The sequence below is a fragment of the Schistocerca gregaria genome, chromosome 8 (assembly GCF_023897955.1).
Source record: "Schistocerca gregaria isolate iqSchGreg1 chromosome 8, iqSchGreg1.2, whole genome shotgun sequence".
NCBI lineage: Eukaryota > Metazoa > Arthropoda > Insecta > Orthoptera > Acrididae > Schistocerca > Schistocerca gregaria.
The window spans coordinates 321,549,147-321,572,932 of record NC_064927.1 but is presented as its reverse complement, the minus strand read 5'-3'; the positions used below and the strand labels follow the sequence as shown (position 1 = coordinate 321,572,932).

The window sequence follows — 23,786 nt, the reverse complement described above, 5'->3', positions numbered from 1 at the left end:
TTGAAAATGTTAACAGCTCATTTCAGTGTTTTTTGACCTTTGTAAGGCATAGGGCATCTCTTGGAGCCATCATGAGTGGGCCTTCCACGGCTCTGTGATGATTTTTATTTGTCAGTATTTAAACCACCAGCTGTTTTGGGTTAGGGTTGGTACATCACTCAGGTCCCCAGGATCCAAAAGAACTTTGTCCTGCATGACTCCGTGCTCAACATTCCACTCTTCCTCATCCTCATCAATGATACAGTCATCTCTGTTTTACTACTGGTCATCCCCACACTGTATATTGATGGCTAGTGCATCCTAGGCTGAATGCCAGTTCCCAGGTGCTGTTAAAGGGTCAATGCTTGAACAATTTCCCAAGGCTTCCAGTTCTCTCCTGCAAAAATATGAATCATGCATTTCGGTCACCATACCACAATCCTTCCTGACTCAGAACTCAAGTTGCTGACCTGAGTTGTACTACTTGCTGAGCTGTCTTTCTCTGGGTCCAGAGTCATGTAAGCCACTTTGAAATAAATTGGGCAATTGTTTGGCTAGAGAAGTAGTTGCTCACTCAATACTCACTTTGATGGTTCCAGGAGTAGATTTGCAGTTGCAAATATTACCTCTCATCACTTGGAGGTGGAACAATGTCTAGTGGGGCTACTGCTTCCTATAATAAACTCTGCACTATCAAGGAGACTACTGCTGCATGGCACTCCTCCTTCCATTCCTCACAGAAGGAATCCACCATGCTGCGTTGACTCCACACTTGTCATACCAGATTACCAAACATCATTGTGAACCATCTGTTCCTTCTGGCTTTCTATTACTAAGCAAGAGCTTCTGGGTTCTGTGCCTATAATATTGTCCTGACAAAATCACAGTCAACTACAAAGCCAAAGGCAGGGTCATCAGTGAAGTACAACACTTAAAACTGAAAGCATGGTTATTGCTTATGCTAACATTAATCTAGAAGAGAACTATTTGCAAAAAAAAGTGCAGCTATTTATACAAACAAGGAATATTGCAGAATAAAATAAAAAAAAGACATCAAATATACCAGGATATCAAAACATTACAAATATAACCTACTTCAAGAATCTTCCCAGAATGGTAAGTACGAAGTAATAGATAATTGCTTGGAGTTGGGTTTGAACTGACAACCCACAATACACCAACCAGCAAATCTAGCCACTGTACCACACTGCATGCACCAGTATTGGGTGAAAGCTTGCAAACATTTGAACCAGTTCTCCGCGAAATTGGTTTTTATTATCAGACGTAAAATTTTAAACTGCTTTTGGGGTAGGGGCAAGGTATTGGGACTGGGACTGGGATTTTCCCACCTTATGGTGAGTGTGGAGGACCCTCTTTGCCAGTTTCATTGGTCAGTCCTCTTTTACTCTGTTTTAGATGTAGTTATGCCCTTTCTCTACCACATCCTATTTTCCTTTTTATTGGTAGCACTCTGGCAGTTATGCAATGTGGAATGCTAGCTCACTGCCACCCACCTTAGGTAGCCTGGTCCATATCAGCAGACTGGCTGCTTGCTGATCCACCTCAGTCTCATCTCAGCACCAGGCTGTAGTTGGCCCATCAGCCTGGCCAGTGCACTCAGCCCTCGTGAGCTGCAGTTAGGTCCAGGCTGCAATCCTCACTCCTTGTTCTGCATCTGCAGTGCTCATCTCGTCCACATTTGAAAGGACATAAAATTTCTTGTAGCCTGCCCAAACCATATTTTGCCATAGCATCAGCAGACACATGAACTTTTGCATTTCTGTAGAATAGTTTTAACAAAATGCATTTAAAAGATATGAACCACAAAACAGCTCATCTAGGTAACTGTCTCAAGAAGCAGGAAACTCTTATTTATTGCATCAGATTCAGCCTGGAAAAAAATTATTATTATTTTTTCATCCTGCACTCACATGAAAGAAAACTATGCAACTATAAGAATAAACATTTTGGTGAGAACCTTACTAAGTATTAGTATATAAGAGAGTTGTCATTCCTCTCGAATAACATGTAGGAAAAATGAATGTCAATGTCCTTACGTGGGAGCTCTGATTTGTCTTATTTTATTGTGATGGCCATTTCCCCCTGTGTAAGTGAGAGTCAACAAAGTATTTTGGTATTCAGAGGTGAAAATTAGTGATTGAAATTTCATGAAAATATCTCACTGCAACAAAAAAACACCTTTGTTTTAATGACTGACTGCACAACTAGCTTATCATTCAGTTACACTCTCTCCACTATTTAACAAGAAGCAAAACATACTGCCCTTAACTTCTTTGATGACCTCCATAAGTCCTGTCTGATTAGGATCCCATACTATGCAGCAATACTCCAGTAGACTACAGACCAACGTAGTATATTATGTCTCATTAGTAGAGTTGTTACATCTTCTAAGCATTCTGCCAATAAAACACAGTCATTTGGTTCACCTTCTGCACAATGGTTTCTACATCACGGTTCCAACTTAAGTTGTTTGTAATCATAATCACTGACTATTTATTTGAATCTACAACCTTTAAATTGGTGTTATTTGTCATTAAACTGAAATCTAATCACTTTTTAGCATTCATGTGAAGGACCTCACATTCTAATTTTTATGACCAAGTGCCATTTTTCGTACTTTGCAGATACCTTGTCTTAATCTATTTACAAATTTGTTTTTATGTCCTAATGGCTTTACTCGACATTAAACAACAGCATCATCTGCAAGCAATCTAAGAGGTCTGTTTGTATTGTGTCCGAAATCATTTACACAAATAAAGAATAGCAGAGGGGCTATAACACTTCCTCAGGGAACCCCATACTCCACTTTGATTTCACTAGATGACAAAATGTGACCCCTCTGACAAAAAATCGCGAGTCCAGTCACAAAACTGATATAATGCTCCATGTGTATGCAATCTTATTAGAAGCTTCTTACAAGTAATGGTGTTCAAAGCCTTCAAGAAAACTAGAAATGTGGAATCATGTTGGAATCCCATGTTACTGCATGTGGATAAAGAGCCAGTTGCATTTCACAGAAACAATATTTTCTGAGAATTCCAGCACTGGTTATGTATCAATAGATTGTTTTCTTTGAGGTATTTCATAATGTTTCAACGCAGTGCATGTTGCTGCTGCAAATTGATGTCACTTATGTGTTTCTATAATTTAGCGGATTACTTTTATTTGCTTTATTGTGTATTGGTGTATCCTGTGCAACTTTCCAGTTTTTAGAAACAGATCATTAGTCTAGTGAGTGATTATATATAATTGCAAGAAATTAAGCTATTTCTTCAGCAAACTCAGAAAGGGACCAAGATCTGGAATGGAAAGATTTACAGCATAAAGTTGCTTAAGTTGCTTCTGTACACCTATGGTATCTACTTCCTAAGTACTCACGTTGACAGCTGTTGTAGATTTAAACTCTGGAACACTTACTACAGCACTGTTGCTTGTGGGATTACCACTACCATAATTCAGTAAAGGTGTTGATTGTGTATTACTGCAGGTATACTTTACACATGACCAGTATCTCTTTGGAGTTTGTTACAGATTTTGAGACAGAGTTTAGTCGTGGGAAATTTAAAAACTAGTGTGTTATAGTGACCGTTTACACTTAGTGTGACCCCCTGATGGAATTGCTCAAAATAAACTAGTAGCAAGCAGGCTAAAATCTGTTGTGCCACCCTACAACGGTTTGGAAAGTAACACCAGGAAAGCAAGATACTAGGATCTTCGCTTTATAGCTTACCTGGCATTATGTAGTCTCCATTCATCTTTAGAACATATTCTGATGTTGCTATTTGTGACAGCCTCAGAAGCAAAGTTTCCAAATTTGCTTTTCTTGGATGATGGACTTTTATTCATTTATGTACATAGTTTTATTTTTTGCAACAACAACAAAAAAAATAATAATAATAATGGAAGAAGAAGAATTTACTGTCAAATGACTGTTATGAGAAATAAAACAGCAGAGCTTGAGATCTTATTGTAATCTGATGTGGAAAGTTATTGTAGAAGTTTGATTTCATCTGGGTACTATTGCCTTCCACTGTCTAAATGATCACATGTTGACACATCAAGATAGACTCAGTATCTCTCATTTGCTGTATTTGAGATACAAACAAGTTTGCAGTGATCATACAGTGCCATATTACCACTTGGCAATTAAAGAAGCTTTCGCTAGGTTACACCAACATCAAACCAAACCACATCAAACTATATCATTCAAAAAGCATGAAGTAAACTATATAATTTAAAAAGTGCTATTCGTCCCTTAGTGCTGCTACATACACAGCTATAATAATAGTTGTTTGTTTATTTATTTAGCACATTCCTCTTCTAATATGGATAAAAACACTGTGGGTATACTGTTTTCTGTGTGGCTCAGAGCATACTATTTTCATCAACTTTGTGGGCTGATCTTTGGAGAAATCTGCTACCATGGGACTAACTAGCAGTTTCATCTTTTAGGGTTGGGTTGTGTTATATGGGGAAGGAGACCAGACCGCGAGGTCATCAGTCTCATCGGATTAGGGAAGAATAGGGAAGGAAGCCAGCTGTGCCCTTTCAAAGGAACCATCCCGGCATTTGCCTGGAGCAATTTAGGGAAATCATGGAAAACCTAAATCAGGATAGCTGGATGCGGGATTGAACCGTCATCCTCCTGAAAGCGAGTACAGTGTCTAACCACTGTGCATCTCTTAGGTTCATGATGTTTGCTTCATTTCTGCCACTCAGAATCACACTACCTTTCACAGTGTGCCAAACAGTTCTACAAAACATCCCCCAGGCTGTGGCTAAGCCATGTCTCCGCAGTATCCTTTCTTTCAGGAGTGCTAGTTCTGCAAGGTTCGCAGGAGAGCTTCTGTGAAGTTTGGAAGGTAGGAGATGAGGTACTGGCAGAAGTAAAGCTGTGAGGACGGGGTGTGAGTTGTGCTTGGGCAGCTCAGTTGGTAGAGCACTTGCTCGCAAGTTGCCTGGAAGTTTCAATTCTACAAAAGTTATTATTTTATTTTTCAAGTAGTTAATTTGGATGTACTATGGTTAATAGAAAACTGCATGTTGTGCTAGGTGCAAATGCTCCTTTTGGAGACATCAATGAAGTGAAGTTGTCATTGAGTTGCCATGTCTTCTTTCTCACAAGAACTGCAAAAAAAGTAGCAAGTTACTCAGCAATTCAGCCTACACACTGATACATCAGCTGTTGTCAACCAGGCAATCTAGGCATGGCTGAACCTACGTGTGCTATGGAAGCCAGTCCACTGGAGGTGGGCTAGGAAGGGCTGGAAACATACTATTCATACCTCTGCACTACGATGAATGGTGGGTTCTGTTCTGCTGTTTAACACCATGGGTGGAGTGCTGCCATTGCATACAGAGCCCCGGATGGCTACTTGCCTAGCTCCATCCACCAACTGATCTGATTTTTTCTCTTGCCTTTATTTCATTATTGTCAATTAAAATAATATCAAATACATTTTTAGCTGAATAAAACGTTCTTGATTTTCAAGCTGTGTCAGTTTGAATAAAATCCTCGAGCTATCAATGGCCATCTCCGCCATCTTCAGGAGTTCTCTGACTGCTGGGGCTACTACGGTTTCTCACTTATATAGGCATGATGACATCATCAGCAGTCAATCAGATCGATCCAATGTGGCGTGCACGAGTAAATTGACCCGGGCAGCTAGCGGAGCTATTGCCCAAGGCAGTACTGGTGACGTCAGGTGGCGTCAGGGGCAGGCGCTACGTTTGAAACTGACGCTCCCATGCCATGCATCTGTCCTTGCTTTCTTTTGATGTCCAATGCCCGTCCCCATGCCCTGCTCAGTGTTTATCCCTGGTTTCTGTAGATATTGTTGTTGTTTAAATGAATCTTGACCACTTCCTTTATAATGGAGTCCCAATATGTAGACGCATGAGCCAACACTTTTGTATTTTCGAACTGTATTTTATATCTGTTTTCTAGGGAATGCTCCGCTATGGCTGACTTGTCAAGCTCCCTTTGTTTTATATGGCACTTGTGCTCAGTACAACCTTCTGCAACTGTGCAAATTGTTTGTCCAAATACAAGCTGCCACATTCACAGAGTACACCATACACACTGGGCACTTGAAGAGCAATGTCATCTTAAACAGGGCGCAACATATCTCTTATCTTGGGGGTGGGCTGGAACACTGGTCTTAGCCCATGTTTGCAGCAGACGTCCTAACTTACTGCTAGTTGCTCCACAGTATGGCACGAATACAGTCTGTTTGCCTCTTCTACTGATTCACCATGTGTCATTCATCGGCGGCCCTTGAAAGTGTTTGTAATTTCTCTTTTGCTGTATCCATTTTCACTGAAAACAAGTTTCAAGTTCTGAAATTCAGACTGTAGGTGGTCATCATCATAGATAATCTTGGCTCAATGAACCAATGTGTTCAGGACAGCTTTCTTGTGTACAGGGTGGTGGAAACTATTGGCGTTCAAGTACCGATCAGTGTGTGTTGGTTTCCGGTACTCTGAATGACCATTTATTTAATCATTTATTTAACCAAAACATCCAAGAATGGTACCTTGCCATGCTTCTCCATCTGGACAGTAAATAAAATGTTGGGATGGACACCATTCATGTGATCGATGAAATGCTGTAGTGTATTTTCACCACAAGGCCATATCAGGAAGGTGTCATCAACGAATTGTAGAAAGCAAAATGACAACTATGTCGCAGTTTGCAGAGCCTGCTCCTCAAAGTGCTCCATGAAGAAATTTGTGACTGCTGCAGTCAGTGGTGATTCCATGGCTGTGCCATCTGGCATCTCATACAGTACAAAAAGTATGTTGTTGTTAGGACGTGACGGAACAACTTAATGATTCTAGATGGAAAATGTTGGGCAAAAGATCCAGTGTATCCTGTATTGGCACCCTTGTAAAAAGTGACACAACGTCCAGGCTAACCATTAGGCCATTTGGGCCCATCTTCATTCTCTTGAGTGTCTTAACAAATTTCTGCGAGTTCACAACATGGTATTCGCAATGTCCCACTTTTTGTGGTAATAATCCTGCCAGATGTTTAGTAAGTCTGTAGGTGGGTGAACTGATTGCACTAACAATGGGCCTCAGAAGTACACTTTCCTTGTGTATATTTGGTAATCCATAAAGCCTGGGAGGTCTGGCAGCATGTGGTGTTAATTTCTGCACCGCTTCATCTGGTAAGCCAGAATCCTTCCATAACTTCCCTGTCTTTCTGACAATGGTCTGTGTGGTATCACAACTAAGCTTGCGGTACTTGGTGTCTTCTAATAAATGTAGCATCTTCAGGAGGTATTCTGAAGAGTTCAGAACCACGGTCGCATTCCCTTTGTTGGCTGACAAGACAACCAAGTCTTCATTCTCGCCCAATAACCATAAGCAGCGTCGTGTTTCCTGGCTAATATTAGATTTTGGTGGCTGAGCTTTCGCCAGGATACGGCTGGTAATTAGCCTTACGTCCTCAGCTACATCATGCGAAAGATTCCTAATGCACTGATCAATTCCACTAATTATATCCAAAATTGGCAGACATCATGGAGCTGGAGAAAAGTTGAGGCCTTTACTCAGTGCTGATACAGAACCATCGTCCAGTTCTTGTTGGAAAGATTAACAATCGTTCTATGGGCCTTAATGGCTTTCACAACAGTTCTTTCGTGATCCAGTCAGTCGAACTTGCTTCGACATTATCTTGCTTCGACGTTACCTTGGATAAACTTGCATGTTGTTGCGCTGCCGTCACTACGTCCAGCAATTCCCAATAAAATGGTGACAATATTGATGAAAAAGACAGATGACATTCAAGTAGGTTCCTGGTATTATGATCAAGCTCATAACTTGCCTGTTGTATCCGCTGTCTCACTATGGCAAGACTGGTCCTCTTCAAAATTCTGTCCATTGCAGTTGTTCGAATGTGGTGCTTGACTACTGCAAAGCAAGGAATTACCTCCTTGTCCCAGCAGTGTTGTAAAAATGCCAAAGAACTCATCAGATGTGATGTCTTTTTCCCCAGTTTTTCTAACAGTCTCACTCTGCGCATTGTGTCCTCACCGTAGAGGAAAGCTGTGTGTCCTTGGAGTCTTTCGCGATGGCATACATGAGTAAAACGTTCTCGGTTTTTAAGCCACGCCAATTCAAATAAAATCCTCGAGCTTTTCATGGTCATCTCCGGCCATCATAGTCAAGAATTCACTGACTGCCGGGGCTGCTACGGTTTCTCACTTATATAGACATGATAACATCATCAGCAGCAAATCAGATCGATCCAATTTGGCATGCGCGCATAAGTCGACCTGGGCAACTAGCAGAGCTATTGCCTGTGGCAGCACCGATACCTTCAGGTGGCACCAGGGGTAGGCGCCACATTTGAAACTGCCACACCTGTGTCGTGCATCTGTCTTTGCTTTCTTTTGATGTCCAACGCCTGTCCCCATGCCCTGCTGTGTGTGTTTCCCTGGTCTCTGTTGAAATTGCTGTTGTTTAAATGAATCTCGGGCACTTCCTTTATAACGGAGTCTCAATATATAGATGCATGAGCAAACACTTTTGTATTTTCGAACTGTATGCACTGGACACTCGAAGAGCAATGTCGTCTTTAATCAGGGCGCAACATTTCTCATATCTTGGGGGCGGGCTGGAACACTGGTCTTAGCCCATGTTTCTGCAGCAGATGTCCTAACTTACTGCTAGTTGCTCCACAGTATGGCAGGGATACAGTCTGTTTGGCCTCTTCTACTGATTCACCAGGTGTCTTTCATCAGCGGCCCTTGAAAGTGCTCCTCTGAGGCCCATTGTTAGTGCAATCAGTTTGCCCACCTTCAGACTTGCTAAACATGTGGCAGGATTATTAGCACCAAACTTGGGACATTGTGAAGACCATATTGTGAACTAGCAGAAATTTGTCGAGACGCTCAAGAGAATGAAGATATGCCCAAACGACCTAATGGTTAATCTTGACCTTTCCAAGTTTTAGATCATGTCAATTTTGTGTCTCCAGTCATTCCTTTTCATGACTATGAGTCAGTTTTTCAATCCCAAAAAGAGCTGTTTGAGCCAACATTAGATAAAGGAAGAGACTTTCTTACCCGCATTCATCTCAAGCCATCCACTAACTCTTTATGTTTCGCCATGCTTGACCTTTGCCATTTGCCATGAAAGATGTCATTAATGCTGAATTAGACAGACTCTAGGACTCGGGGAGTATTTGATCTGTGGTATTGAGGCAGTGGACAAGACCATTAGTTGTGGTTAAAAAAAAAAAAAAACCATGGGGGCAATTCGGCTGTGTGGTAATTTTAAATCCACAATTAACACCCAGATTAACATGGCCATTTATCCAATCCCTTGCACTGAGGAGTTATTGGTGGGATTGGTTGGTGGACACTATTTTTCAAAGATTGATTTGTGAGATGCTTATCTGCAGTTGCCCCTTAATGATGTGTCACAACAGTTGTTTGTTATTAATATGATGATTCATCTCTGCAAGTTCATTAGGCTACTTTTTTGTGTCAGCATCAGGAATTTGTCTGTGTTTTATTGAGCAGAAAGTTCAGGGTACACCAAAGTGTGCAATTTACCTGGATGATTTAACTGTTATGAATATCACCCGGGGAGAACATTTGTAACATAATTGGAAAATTTTACATTTTTGTGCCTAGTGTTAACTATTTACAATGTGTCTTAGGCAGGGAGTGCATTAAACCACTCGATGACCATGTTGCAGTGATTCATAAATTACCTGCCTCTTGGAACTTGAAACAGCTACAGTCATTCCTTGGCAAGGTAAACTATTATAACAAATTCATACCAGAGGCATCAGATTTCTCACAACCCTTCACTGAGCTTTGAAAAAAAAGATGTGATATTTGTTTGTTCCTGCACTTGTCAGCGAGCTGTTGTGCAGCAAAAACATTGTTTACACAATGCTCTTTGTCTTGCTACCATCGATCCCAAGAAAATCTTAATACTGCTTGGTGACACATCGCAATAGAGGATTTGTGCTGTACTGTCCCACAGAAATCCGGACAGGTCAGAACAACCAACTACTTTCACATCTAAGACCGTCTCGCCCACCCAAACAATTACTTCAAAATAGAGAAGGAGGTGCTGGCCATAGTCTGTAGTGTTATGAAGATTCATTTTTTCTTGTATGGCACTAAATTTCACTCGGTCACAGATCATGAACCATTGGTACTATTGTTCAATCTCCCTGACAAGACAGCTCAGAGACTGCAGTATGAGACACTATTTGCAGCAATCCTTTTTATGATATTCATTTTTGGCCCATTGTACAGTATGTGAATGCTGATGCATTGCCCAGGTGCCCATATGTGGCTTTTGATATGGAGGAAATAATTTATTTTAAGTTTGAAGATGTGTTAGATGTGCGAAGGAAGTAGCAGTAGCTACAAGTTATGATCCATGGTTGTGCAGCATTGTTGCAGCAGTTCAATTGTGATGGTCTGTGCATATTCCTGAAAGTGCCCAACCAGCTTTTTGATCTAATTTTAGTATAAAAGTGTGACTCGCGGTATGTTAGGGAGCATTGTTGCTTACAACAGAGGAAGATGAGTGCTGCATGGAAGCGCCTCCCTGAATAAATCCAAATGTCCTTGAGTTGCTGCATTCTTCTCACTGGTAGATGCCCCCGTGCAAGCATGAGCTGAGAAGCATATATATATATTGGTCAGCAATAAGCACTCATAACAGGCATTCCATGAGTGGCACACCTGTTCACAGAATCAAGCAGCCCCTCCCCAGAAGTTTTATCATAGCCTCAATAGGCTCAGCCATGGGATACATTACAAATGGGTTTTACTGGTCCTTTTCTTGGGTAGTTATGGTTGATACTGATGTACACCACATCAGACTTCCCCTATACAGCACAGATGTCCACCACAACAGTTAGATCCACCATCAGGGTGCTCACAACTATTTTTGCCACAGGTATTGTACCAGTCACACTTGCTGCTGATAATGACCCCCAGTTTTTGGTGTCAGACTTTTGGACATTCTGTCACCTGGTATCCAAAAAACCTCCTTGCTATCCAGCATCCAACTTAGAGGCAGAGGGGATAGTTCAGACTTTAAAGATGCTATTGAGAAAGGCATTGCAAACTATGCCAATATAGGAGACCCTTTCACACTTCTTAGATATTTACCACAGCATTCTGATAAATGGATGTAGTGTGGTGGAGCTCTTGCATGGACAGTGACCTAATACGTTGTTGGCTCTTTCATGTCCTACCCTCCACCCCCAGCAGTCCTATTTTATGCTCCATTTCTGGAAGATTGTGTTGGTTTAGGTCTGCACTCTTGGGCATTGACCTGAGTGGACAGAAGGGATGAGAGTCCAACACAGAGATTGGCAACTTTTTGAGATCATGGCCAGGTGCTTGAGACACAGAAACCAATTACAGTTGTCACAGGAGCATAGTCAACCGCCAACTCAGTAACCAACTCTGGAGATCATCACCCAGTACTGGTGGTCAGCCCCCACCCCCTCAAACATATGAGGCAGAGGGATTATGATTTAAAATCATGGCTGTGTTCCTCTTTCACAGTTTGGCGGAAGGGGGGGGGGGGGGGAGAGAAACCAATGAAGGGTAATTCACTCCCTCTGATGATGCCACCTTCACAGCATGTGGAGGTTAATTCACTCCCTCGGATGCCATCTCCACAGCCCGTTTGACATGGCTAAGAACAGTTTTCTTATATTGAACTGCTGGCCAGGCATCCAGTTTCTACCTCTCCTCTCCCAGGTGTTGAAGAAATGGACCTAGACACTTTCGCTCTTACATGCCCATTAAAGGGGGAAGGGATTTGGTATCCGCATCTGCCAGTAATGCTACAGAAGAAGTGGAACCAATAATGTGGCAGCCAGCAAACTAGGTGTGATGGTTGTCATCAGGGGATACCTATGCCATGTGTACTGGAGAGAGCCTCTGGTTTCTAAGGCACCAAGTTAAGGCAGTCATCAATTCAAGTGAGTCATATGTTTACTAGCTTAGTAGTATGATGTGAGGATGTTTGGTCACTTAAATGTTTGCACATTTAGGTGAACTTTTTCTTGTTTGATCTCTTGATTATGTGCACAGTTGACATTGTGGCTTTTGTTCTGGTCTCACTGGGGTTTTGTTCTTTGGACCATATAATTCCTGCTGTTGATGACTTGGCACAGCTAGGATATAGAAAAGATTTCTCTCATCAGAGGTGAGCCCCGGGAGACCCCTTATCTGCTCTGGTCTGTGTACCAGCCCAACCAATGTACTCTTTATTTCTCAGCTCTGGCATCAGTATTGCTTTTAAGGCCTCAGTTCTATCACTCCCACATAGTTTCAAAATTCAGTCAAATTTCTGGTTGATGTTACAAAATCCAAATTAACTATTTCTTGACTGAGGGCTAGTGACCTGATCTCACAAGGCACTGACATTATGAATCATGGAAAACACCAGTGATGACACTGATATCTGTTTCATAGCACAACAATGGTGTCTTCTGCAGCATATGGTAGGCAGTCACCGGCAATTGGGGGCAGAAATGACAAGGGGGTGGGTTGTCGCACCGTGTCCTCCCTTTCATGAGAGGCTGAAGGGCAGGAATGGGGATAGCGTCTCTGTAGCAACATCCTCACCAAGGTCTGTGGTTGGTGCCGGAGGTGTCAGCAGGGGTATTGGAGATGATGGCTGCACAGGACCCAACAATGGAGGTGGCAGCGGCTGCAGCGTCTGGTGCAGTGGAGGCTGCACTAGCAACGGCAGTTGAGTAGCGGGGGCAGGGCAGGAACCCCAGACAGCAATCTACCAGGCAGCAATGTCAGCTGTGGTGTGAACTGTACTGTCTGCAACACAGGTACAGTCAGTGGCGTAGGCGGGAGAGGTGATGATTGGACCCCGCTGTGTGCAGGCGCATCTGGTCAGTAGGCGACCAAAACCATAAGACCCAGGCAGGTGCACCTGGACGGAATCCTTGTGAAGCTGACAATGCAAGTGGTTGTAGCATCAGGTGCAGCAGTGAAGGAGAGTCTTTGGTTAGCATCCATATAGCAGCTCACTAGGGCTCTTGTCCCCCACCAGAATGAAATAGTATGAACTCTAAAAATGGTCTAAAGCAGCTTTAGGGGACCTGTTGGACACATACTTCTGTGTTTGAGTTTTAAACATCCCAAACATGTGTCTCGCCTCACCTTTAGACTGAGGATGAAACAATGGAGCTGAGAGATGGCAAATGACACTAGCCTAACAAAAAGATTCTAATTCTAGAGAAATAAACTGGAGGCCATTATCAGTAACCATGGTATAAAGAAGTTCCACAATAGCAAAAATCTTAGACATTGCCAAAATAGTGGGCACCATGTACATGGATGGACAATGCCCCATGTGGGGAAACTTGGAATCGGCATCCACTACCATAAGCAAATACTGATGTAGCAATGGGTCAGTAAAATCAACATGTAGACACTCCCACAGGTGCTGTGGCATTGGCCAGGGCAAAAAAGATGCCCACAGGGCTGACTGTTGCTGAACACATTGAATGTAAGTGGCAATACTGTGCATAATGTCCCCATCTATGCCCGACAAGTACACATGATGGTGGGTTAAAGCATTGGAAGCTTTGGTGTGAGAGGTCCGCCAATGATGAACATGCAGAAACCACACTTCATTGTGGCATAAGGAAGCAGGAATCACAACATGGGGAGCAGTGGCCTCCATAGCTACCAAAATAATCCCATCAAACACAGAAAGGCATTGCTGGAGGTAGAAGTAATTATGCAAGGGATCCAAGGCATGTACCAGGGGTTCTTCTGACCAACCTTGATGCACAAAAGAGGGGATCCGACTAAGTACGGGATCCATAGCGATGGCCAGTGCTGTTGTGACACTAGTGATGGGAAAACCATCGAATGCAGTCTAGTGACCAGTGTATATATAGAAACAAACCAACTCGTCCTGATTGAACTACAGGTCTTGCCCAATCGAAAGGTGAGATAAGGCATTGGCATTGGCATTGGCGTGTTGTGACATTGGTCGTTAATGGATCTGATAATGGTAACAGGTGAGGAGAGTGCCCACAGCTGCAACCCATATGTTGCCTTGTTCAACAGGGAAGATGAAATGTTAAAAAGAGCAACCAATGGCTTGTGATCTGTGATGAAATGGATCTTGGAACCAGACAAGAAGACATGACATTTCTTGAGAGCAAACACAATCACTAAAGCTATCTTTTCAAACTGAGAATATTGCTGCTGAGTGGGAGTTAAAGCCTTAGAAGCATAAGCAATGGGTCATTCAGACCCGTCTGCATATTTGTGTGCCAATACCATGCCAAAACTGTGCTGAGAGGCATCTGTAGCCAATATGAGATGCTGACCTGGCTGAAAAATAGGCAGACACAGTCTAACGTTTTAACAACATGAGAAGTAGTGCGAAACTGGATTGCATTCACAATTCACACCTCACTCTAATCAGTTAACTTACATGATGTTTGTAGCCCATCCTCTTCTCTGGATAATCAGCTACGTTGATCTCCCAAAAGTTTCTTCTCTGAAGACTATCGCTGGTTATAGGAATTTATTTGACTATTTCTCTACTCTTGAAATGATTGGATACTCGCAGAATACTTTCAGTTCAATTGCGATATATATTCAAGTTTCACAGTCAACAACTTCTGCAACTCAACTTAGTCATCAAACATTAGACTCTATTAAACATATTTATAATAACGTTGGTCTAACAACCAAATGATTTATGAACACCACAAACATCTTGTCTCATACAGGGATGAGACATGAAGTAAGTTAAAAGTCTATAATCAATTGTTCATTTGTCTTTTTACAATAATCAGATTCACTAACACAGCAAAGAATTGCATATAATTACACTGTGTTCTTTCATACAGCATCTGTGGTGCTAGCGGCAAACATTTGTCATCATCAGTGGACTGCTACGCTTACAGTCTTCTCATAACAAACTTCCAACCTGCACACAGAGCTGGGGGCAGGATTGTACTAGAGACCCACAGACTGTTAAACAGAAAACAACAAAATGAGATTTTTAAGGTGGTTTTCAGAGGAAGAAACTGAAAAAACGATATCGTTGAGGCAACTGAGAAAAGTCAGTCAGAGCGGCTGTCAGCTGTTCTAAAGAAATGCTGAAAATTGTGGGAGTGCTAGTGACACCAAAAGAGATGCTTGATATTGGTATGGATAAAAAGATTTATATACAACGAGAAGGTGTGTAGTGGCCCCAGCTAAGGGGAGCTGGAGATATGGCTTTGACAAATCAATATTGGAAAATCAGTGGCCGCTTGATAATATTGCAAGCAACCCATCAGGGTGGGGCAAAGAGTATGTATCTGTCACTGAATGCACAGTAATTGTGACACCGGAGTCACTGCAGAGGCAAAGCTTGCCCATTGGCTTCTTAATGACGGCCAGTGGTGTAGCCCATTCACTGGCAGAAATAAGCCGAATGACATCGAGTGACATCAGATGATCTAATTTGGCCTTGACAGTGTTGCATTATGTGATAGGGAACCTGCTGCTCCTGAAAAAAACATGGGTGGGCAGATTCTTTTCATCATAATGTGGGCTTGAAAACTGGTAGCACAACCAAGCCCAATGGAAAATAGATGAAAACTCAGAGCAGAGAAAATCCAGTTGCTGATACGGAACTTGATTTGACACTAAATGTACCCCATTGGCAATGGAGAAACCAACAGCATTAAGCGCATGTAATCCAAACATAACTGTGATATGAGAATGATACACAAGAAAGGTGAGAGAGTGAACAACAGATTAGCAATACACGAGTGAAGAATGGACCTAAGATGGGAATCTGCTGCTTATTCTAGCTAATCAACGTCCTTGAAACATGTACGAGTGGAGGAGAGCCCATGTCCACGTATGTTTATACGCTTACTAAAGTCACTCTGGGCACCTCTGTTGACTTGCATTCTTAGTGGGTTATTAAACACACACAAATCGGTAAACAATTTGTTTTATATCCATCGATACTTCTTTGTCTCTACGTGTGAAGAGGAGTTACACACCAATCCAATGTGGTCTTCCTTTGTGCAGACAGCCCAATGCTTGGGGCATGCAGTATGCTCGTGTTGGATGAAGCAGTATGGGCAAAATGAAAGGGGTGGAGGGGCGGCTGTCAGCACATAGCCACTCTTGAGACGCAGCTTGTAGCTGCATAACCAACACTGCCCTTTGTGACAGTGAGTTGAATGTTGTACAGGGTTATTACAAATGATTGAAGCGATTTCACATCTCTACAATAACTTTATTATTTGAGACATTTTCACAATGCTTTGCACACACATACAAAAACTCAAAAAGTTATTTTAGGCATGCACAAATATTCGATATGTGCCCCTTTAGTGATTCGGCAGACATCAAGCCGATAATCAAGTTCCTCCCACACTCAGCGCAGCATGTCCCCCATCAATGAGTTCGAAAGCATCGTTGATGCGAGCTCGCAGTTCTGGCATGTTTCTTGGTAGAGGAGGTTTAAACCCTGAATCTTTCACATAACCCCACAGAAAGAAATTGCATGGACTTAAGTCGGAAGAGTGTGGAGGCCATGACATGAATTGCTGGTCATGATCTCCACCACGACCGATCCATCGGTTTTCCAATCTCCTCTTTAAGAAATGCCGAACATCATGATGGAAGTGTGGTGGAGCACCATCTTGTTGAAAGATGAAGTCGGCGCTGTTGGTCTCCAGTTGTGGCATGAGCCAATTTTCCAGCATGTCCAGATACCCATGTCCTGTAACGTTTTTTTCGCAGAAGAAAAAGGGGCCGTAAACTTTAAACCGTGAGATTGCACAAAACACGTTAACTTTGGGTGAACTGCGAATTTGCTGCATGAATGCGTGAGGATTCTCTACCGCTCAGATTCTCACATTGTTTCTGTTCACTTCACCATTAAGAAAAAATGTTGCTTCATCACTAAAAACAAGTTTTGCACTGAACGCATCCTCTCCCGTGAGCTGTTGCAACCGCGCCGAAAATTCAAAGCGTTTGACTTTGTCATCGGGTGTCAGGGCTTGTAGCAATTGTAAACATTAAGGCTTCTGCTTTAGCCTTTTCTGTAAGATTTTCCAAACTGTCGGCTGTGGTACGTTTAGCTCCCTGCTTGCTTTATTCGTCGACTTTCGCGGGCTACGCGTGAAACTTGTCCGCACGCGTTCAACCATTTCTTCGCTCACTGCAGACCGACCCATTGATTTCCCCTTACAGAGGCATCCAGAAGCTTTAAACTGCGCATACCATCGCCGAACGGAGTTAGCAATTGCTGGATCTTTGTTGAACTTCGTCCTGAAGTGTCGTTGCACTGTTATGACTGACTGATGTGAGTGCATTTCAAGCACAACATATGCTTTCCCGGCTCCTGTCGCCATTTTGTCTCACCGTGCTCTCGAGCGCTCTGGCGACAGAAACCTGAAGTGCGGCTTCAGCCGAACAAAACTTTATGAATTTTTCTATGTATCTGCAGTGTGTCGTGACCATATGTCAATGAATGGAGCTACAGTGAATGCTTCAATCATTTGTAATAGCCCTGTACTGCTGCAACAGCTTTTCCATCATCCTGAGTACATGCAGTGTGCCTAACAAGGATTGATGGAGCATCTTCCGATACCTCCCCCCACACAACAATCTGATTGCCTGTGGCCCATGACACATCAAAGGACTGCGCTATATTGAGCACATTCCTAGGTATTGAATTCTCACATTGAAGTGCTTTTTCATAGACTTTCCTGCCTGGGGCCAGACCGATAATAACATCACACACCATGTGATCAGTGTAGGATTCATGATGGGCACTAGTGGCAAATTTACAATGATGGCTCAATTCTGCAGCCCAGGCTTTGTAAGATTGATTTGGGCATTTCTGACAATGGTATAATTCTACATGCATCACAATAACGTGTTCTGTCACAGTAATAGGTTGAGAGAAGCTTGCATATTTCATCAAATGATGAACTGCCCAGTTCTTGCAAAGGCACAAGTTGGCACAGAAACTGGTAAATGCACAAGGAAAGTGAGGGAAGAAAGAAAACCCTATTTAGTTTTCCATTACCCACCCGAAAAACCTGGAAATGTTGCCGTCCCAATCTTCAGCTGATTCATCATATGCTAAATAGGGCAATGGTTGCATTGACAGGAGAGTAACCTATGAACTCATAGATGCCACTTGATTGAGAGTGGCAGTGAGAGCCTGCTGTTGTTCCATGAAAGCTTGCTGCTGGGAAATATTATGTTGGAGTATTTCTTCCATCGAGATGTTTGTTGGATGGCTTAGCATTGACACTAACACATGGAGAAAACATAATCCTTACTGGTTGCCATGTTTGCTTTAGCAAGAACAAATATGATTTATGGAACACAGTACTTTATAGAGCAACATGTAAGCTAAATGAAGTACAGGTTGGGTGTAGTATGGAACATATTGACTGGACAACAGTAATACAGGTCACAGAATAGGCCGAGCACTCATTTGCAAGTCGTGCGTGTCATGAGTGAAGGTACAGAACTTTCCTTGCTACTGTCAGTCTTGATTTTATATCCTTTGTGAGTCTGCCATTGTCAGTTATTTTGCAACCCAAATAGTAAAACATATCTACTACATTTCGTGTCTTATTTCCTAACCTAATTTCCCAGCCCCATCTGATTTAATTCTCATGCATTCCTTTGCCCTTGCTTTACATTTGTTGATGTTCATCGTATAATCTCTATTCAAGACACCATTTATTCCATTCAACTTGTCTTCCAAGTTCTCTGCTATCTCTTAGTGAATTAAAATGTCATTGGTAAACCTCCGAGGTTTTATTTCTTCTCCCTGAACTGAACTCTTTCCAGAACTATTATTAGTTACCTTTACTGCTTGCTCAGTGTATATACTGAATAATATCATGATTGGCTACAGTCCTATCTCATTGCCTTCTTAATTCTTTCTTCCTTTTTATGTCCTTTGACACTTGTGGCTGGAGTCTGGCATCCATGTATTCTATCCCTGCTAGTTCAAAATTCCAGAGTATATTCCAGCCAACATTACAAATCTACAAATTCTGTATATGTATTTTAGATTATATTGGGTTTGGTGATAAGTAAAAGAAGCTACTTATAAAAGCAACTTCCCGTTAAGCCCATTTAAAGAAGACAAGAAAGCTAAAAACAAAGACTTTCTCTTGGAGAATGGTCCACAAAATATGCTGTAGAAACAGCAGAGGCCCCAAACCAAATCTTTTGATTCACAGTTCATTATTGACAACATTTTTGAAATTTTATCGCATCTCTTATTGCATTGTCAGTCCTGTACATCTTACCTATACGCTTTCTTTACCCCCCTCTTGTTTTATTGATGGGTAAGCTTTAGAAATAGCAGAAGGTACAAAATTAAGCATGCTTGTATATTAGTGTTCCAGTCTGCTGTGCAACATTTGTCACTGGTTCAGTTGTCAGGTCTGGTATGTTAACATTTTTCGTCCATCATGAATGTCATTAATATGTTAAAAATGCTGTGCACTATATTCAAAGTTCTTTCATATATTCTACCATGACAGTTATTTTCTGTTTGTATTTTGAAGATAGCCAATGTGTTAAGTTCATTGTCCAAATTCTTTTATTTGGTAATACATCTATATTTGTTATGTTTATCTTTCAATTTTAGTTTTTGATTATGTAAATTACCAGATCATTTTATTCACTGTGTACATCATTCATTTGAAAAGCTGATAGTCTTTTATTTAAAATAATTTCAGACTCTGCAAGGGTTGATGGCGGAGGGAGTGCGGGTCCAAATCGCCCAGCAGTCATGACGTCATCTGCACTTGACAACCTTGGTGACATGCACCAAACCACCTCACGAGTATTGCCACATGGTCGCTCATCTAGTCAACCTGGTACGCAGACATCTTGCTTCTGTATTGTATTTTGATGTGTACAAATGTTTGCTCTGTGGAAACAATGAAGTCATGGCCATGATAGTGCTTAATTTAATTGAAACTGAACTACCTTAATTTATCTCAGTGTGTCTCAGATTTCTGTAAGACGCCCCTCTGAAGAGAGAACATGAAACAAATAATAAGACATTGAAAAACAGAAAGACAGTGAACATTGTACATAATTTTTAATTTTTGGAGAAGACCATGCAACATTAACAGCTTTGATAGGAATTCAAGAAAAAAGTTGTGGGGTTTGAAGGGATAAATGGGTACATTTGTTCCAAATGTTAAGAAATGATGTATGCTCTGTGCCTTCCAGTTTGTGATACATTACTAGACTCAAACAATTAACATTTTGACTCCTTTATTGAGATCTTCTTCAGGATCTTCTGGTGTTTCCAGTTAGCTGAACACTATCAGAAGCCAGTGTCACACAGGCTGATCAACTCTCCCATATTTCTGAGTATCTCCTGTATTATAACAATTTTTTAAAATCCTCTTACTTCCTTTAATGACCATCTGTTTGTCAGTGTTGACTGTTAAAAATACCAGGGTTGTCCACAAAATAATGCACTGCAGTTTTTCTCAGCTGAAAACAATTTTACGAATTAGAAATATTACATATGTATTATTTGAAGTCTCCTGAGTGAGTGTGCCAAGTTTCCGTCACTTCCGACAGATACCGTAGCTGCAGGACAGTTGCAAAATGGCATCTGTTGGTGATGTACATTAAAAGCAATATGCTCTCATTGAATTTCTCACTGCAGTGAAAGAAACTGTGGGGAATATTCACAAACGCTTGTGCAAAGTCTATGGAAGTATAGTTATTCACTGGACACAGAGGGTGAGTCCTCATAAAGTGGTTTGGCAAAGCTTCATGATTTGCAGTGGTCAGGGAGACCATCTACGGCTGTCATACCTGACATGTTGCAGTGAGCTGATGATGTCATTCACGAGGACAGATGCATTACAACTCAGCAATTGGTTCTACATCTGTCAATCAGCAAAGGAAGGGTGGGTGCAATTATCCAGACTCTTGGATATTCGAAAGTGTGTGAAGATGGATTCCATGCTGTCTAACATTGGATCAAAAATCGCACAGAAAAAACATTTGTCTTGACTTGTTGCAACATTTTGAAGTTGAGGAGGAGGCCTTCTTGTCCCAGATTGTGACACCATTTTGATCCAACTGCTTCTGCTGGTAAGGTCATGATCACCAAGTTCTGGGACTGCAAATGTGTGATTCTCATTGATGTGATGCCAAGAGGCAGTACCATTAATCCAGAAACGTATGTGAACACATTAACAAAACTCCATATGCACTTATGGCAACTTCAGTTCCATAGCAAACCAGGAGATTTTTTGAAGATAACCCTCAGCCCCACACAAGTCTGACAATTGCAAAACACATCGTAAAACAGGGTTTGACAGTGTTACTCTGTCCACCCTCCAGCCTTGACCTAGCGCCCTCGGACTTCCACTTGTTTTGGCCATTAAAGGATGCAACTTGTGGAAGACATTTTGAGGACAGCGAGGAAGTGATTCACACAGTGAAGCACTGGCTTTGCCTCTAGAATAAGGTTTGGTACTGGCAGGTTATACATGCCCTTGTTTTGTGCTGGAGGAAGGCCATAGAACGGGATGGAGATTATGTGGAAAAACAAGGTGTGTGGATAAAACACCATTTGTGTGTGTAGCTTTCATTATGTTCAATGAAGAATTGTTGACGAAAAAAAAATGTGGTGCATTACTTTCTGGGCAACCCTCATATTAATTCAGCAAAGTAATATTGACAGTCAAATTCACTGAATAACAGGTCTTGAAAGGTGTTTGTATAATAATCTATACTATTCTCAACATACAGTCTTTTTTTTCTGTTCGTGCTTCTATGCAAAGGAGGTGGTCTGGCTCAAGCTAGAGCATGGAGCAGAGAAAGAATGACATAGCATACAGGTTGGAGGGGCCTTGAGAGGGGGAAATATTTATTTGTTTCTCAGTCAGTACTGGCAACCCATAGATGTGCTCGTCTTGTATCAATTAGCAGCTGTGGTATAAATAACAAATGGAATTAACAAAGACTTGCAAAAGAAGTTTATGCAGATGTTTATGTTTAAATACATTTGTGTTATTCATTTCTCAATTGACTTGCATAACACAACATTTCACAATACTTTGAAAGAGCAAGTGCTAATAGATTGCTTAAGTTGACAGCAATTGGAAGCAGAGACTGATCAGCACAACATGTTCTGATTTGTGCAGTCTTTTTTCAGTAATCAGACCTACTATACTGTTCACTGTTCACTTGTGTATTCATTTGTTTCAAAATGAATAAATTTTCATCATTGCTCTTGAAGTGAAAATGGAGATGTAAAAACAAAGTATGACAGATTCTTTGTATCTCCTTTGTTATCTGTTCCAAGGAAATGCGATGTAACTGTGCAATAGAAGTTCATTGTGACTTAAACCTTCTTTAAAACGTGGTTGGATTTGGTCATCTCCCTTAAAACTGTGATCAGATCTTGGTCACCCTAATCTTCATGTACACTTATAAAAAAGGAGTTTTCCTACTCTTATTCTGAAGATTAGAGTTGCTGAGTTAAGTTCTTCTAACTACTATTGTTGGGCCTTTGCCATTGCTTAGAAAGCAAAAGAGACAGGGCCACAGAAGGGAAATTTTTATCAAAATATTATTGTTGTGCCACAGAAGTGGCTCCCTGATCCACTTCTTGGCCTTGATTTCACAGCAGATTTATCACTTTGTTTTAACCACATGTGGTGTTCCTGCTTTTTAATAACTCTTTTATTGTACTTCCTTTTCTGCCTCAATTCACTTTACCACAGTCACATGTCAAAAGTCACTTCATAGACTGATTGTTCTGTAGTTTCTTCTATTTTATTTGTCTTCTGTATTCTTTGACTCTTGAGGAACTGTCTACTTCTGCAAACATTCCATAAATAATTTACCAAGTTCATCATGGGTTACTTTCTATCCAGCTTTAATCGTTTTCACCGACACATGGTCATCTCCAGGTGCTTTTCCTTTCTTCATATTTCAAATGGCTTTATGCACCGCATATGGCATTAATTTTGCCTGCGTTATTGCTTGCTGTCAGAATACTATTGGGTGTTTCAAGATGAATACTGGCATTTTAAGATTTCTTAGAATTTATTACTTTCAACTTGCAGTTATAAATAATACACCAACTGAAAGAGCAATTCAAAAAGTTTTTTCTTACAAGTGTTCAATATGAGCACTGTTGGTCACAAGGCACATATTGAGTTGATAGTATAGTGGTTCAGCTTTTCCCAGTTAAGAAAAAAAGTCATAGTTCTTGCACATCAAGGTGAGAAGCACCAGTTACACTTACTTCATCAGAAAGGTAGGCCCATATCCTTTCCACCAGGATACAGCACTAAATTTTTTCAATTTAGAAGAGCCTCATTGCAATTGTACCATATCGTGGGTATTTGCTGACTCAAGATGTTCACACTATGTATGTTTACATTTCCGAGTAGGTGAGATGTCAATTCATCGCCGAAGACAATATGATCCAGAAAGTCTTTATTGTCATGCACCAACATTTTGTTTGCAAAGTTGGCACGTAAACCATGCAACATATTGTGTGCAAAATTGGCACATAAACTATGGTCTGTATGGTTTAGAGCTTTTAACAATTGCAAATGATACGGGTAGAGTTGTAAGTGTTCTCTTTGATTCTCCACACATATGTCACTGAAACTGGTAATTCATGACTAGCCTACCGAAATGATTTCTTGCGGCTATGTGTGAAAGATTGTCTGACTTGTTCAACATGTTCTTCAGCCACTCTTGGTCATCCCC

The 23,786-nt window shown here is 41.4% G+C and overlaps 1 protein-coding gene across 9 annotated transcripts in view; it reads left to right on the top strand.

The window, feature by feature from the left end:
• LOC126284265 (RIMS-binding protein 2-like) overlaps positions 1–23,786 on the top strand; it is a 1,431,128-nt gene that overhangs the window by 453,156 nt on the left and 954,186 nt on the right. For all 9 annotated transcript variants that reach the window (XM_049983077.1, XM_049983076.1, XM_049983073.1 and 6 more), the window contains exon 7: positions 19,763–19,903. In XM_049983077.1, the coding sequence (XP_049839034.1) occupies positions 19,763–19,903 (141 nt within the window). The remainder of the gene's footprint in view (positions 1–19,762; positions 19,904–23,786) is intronic.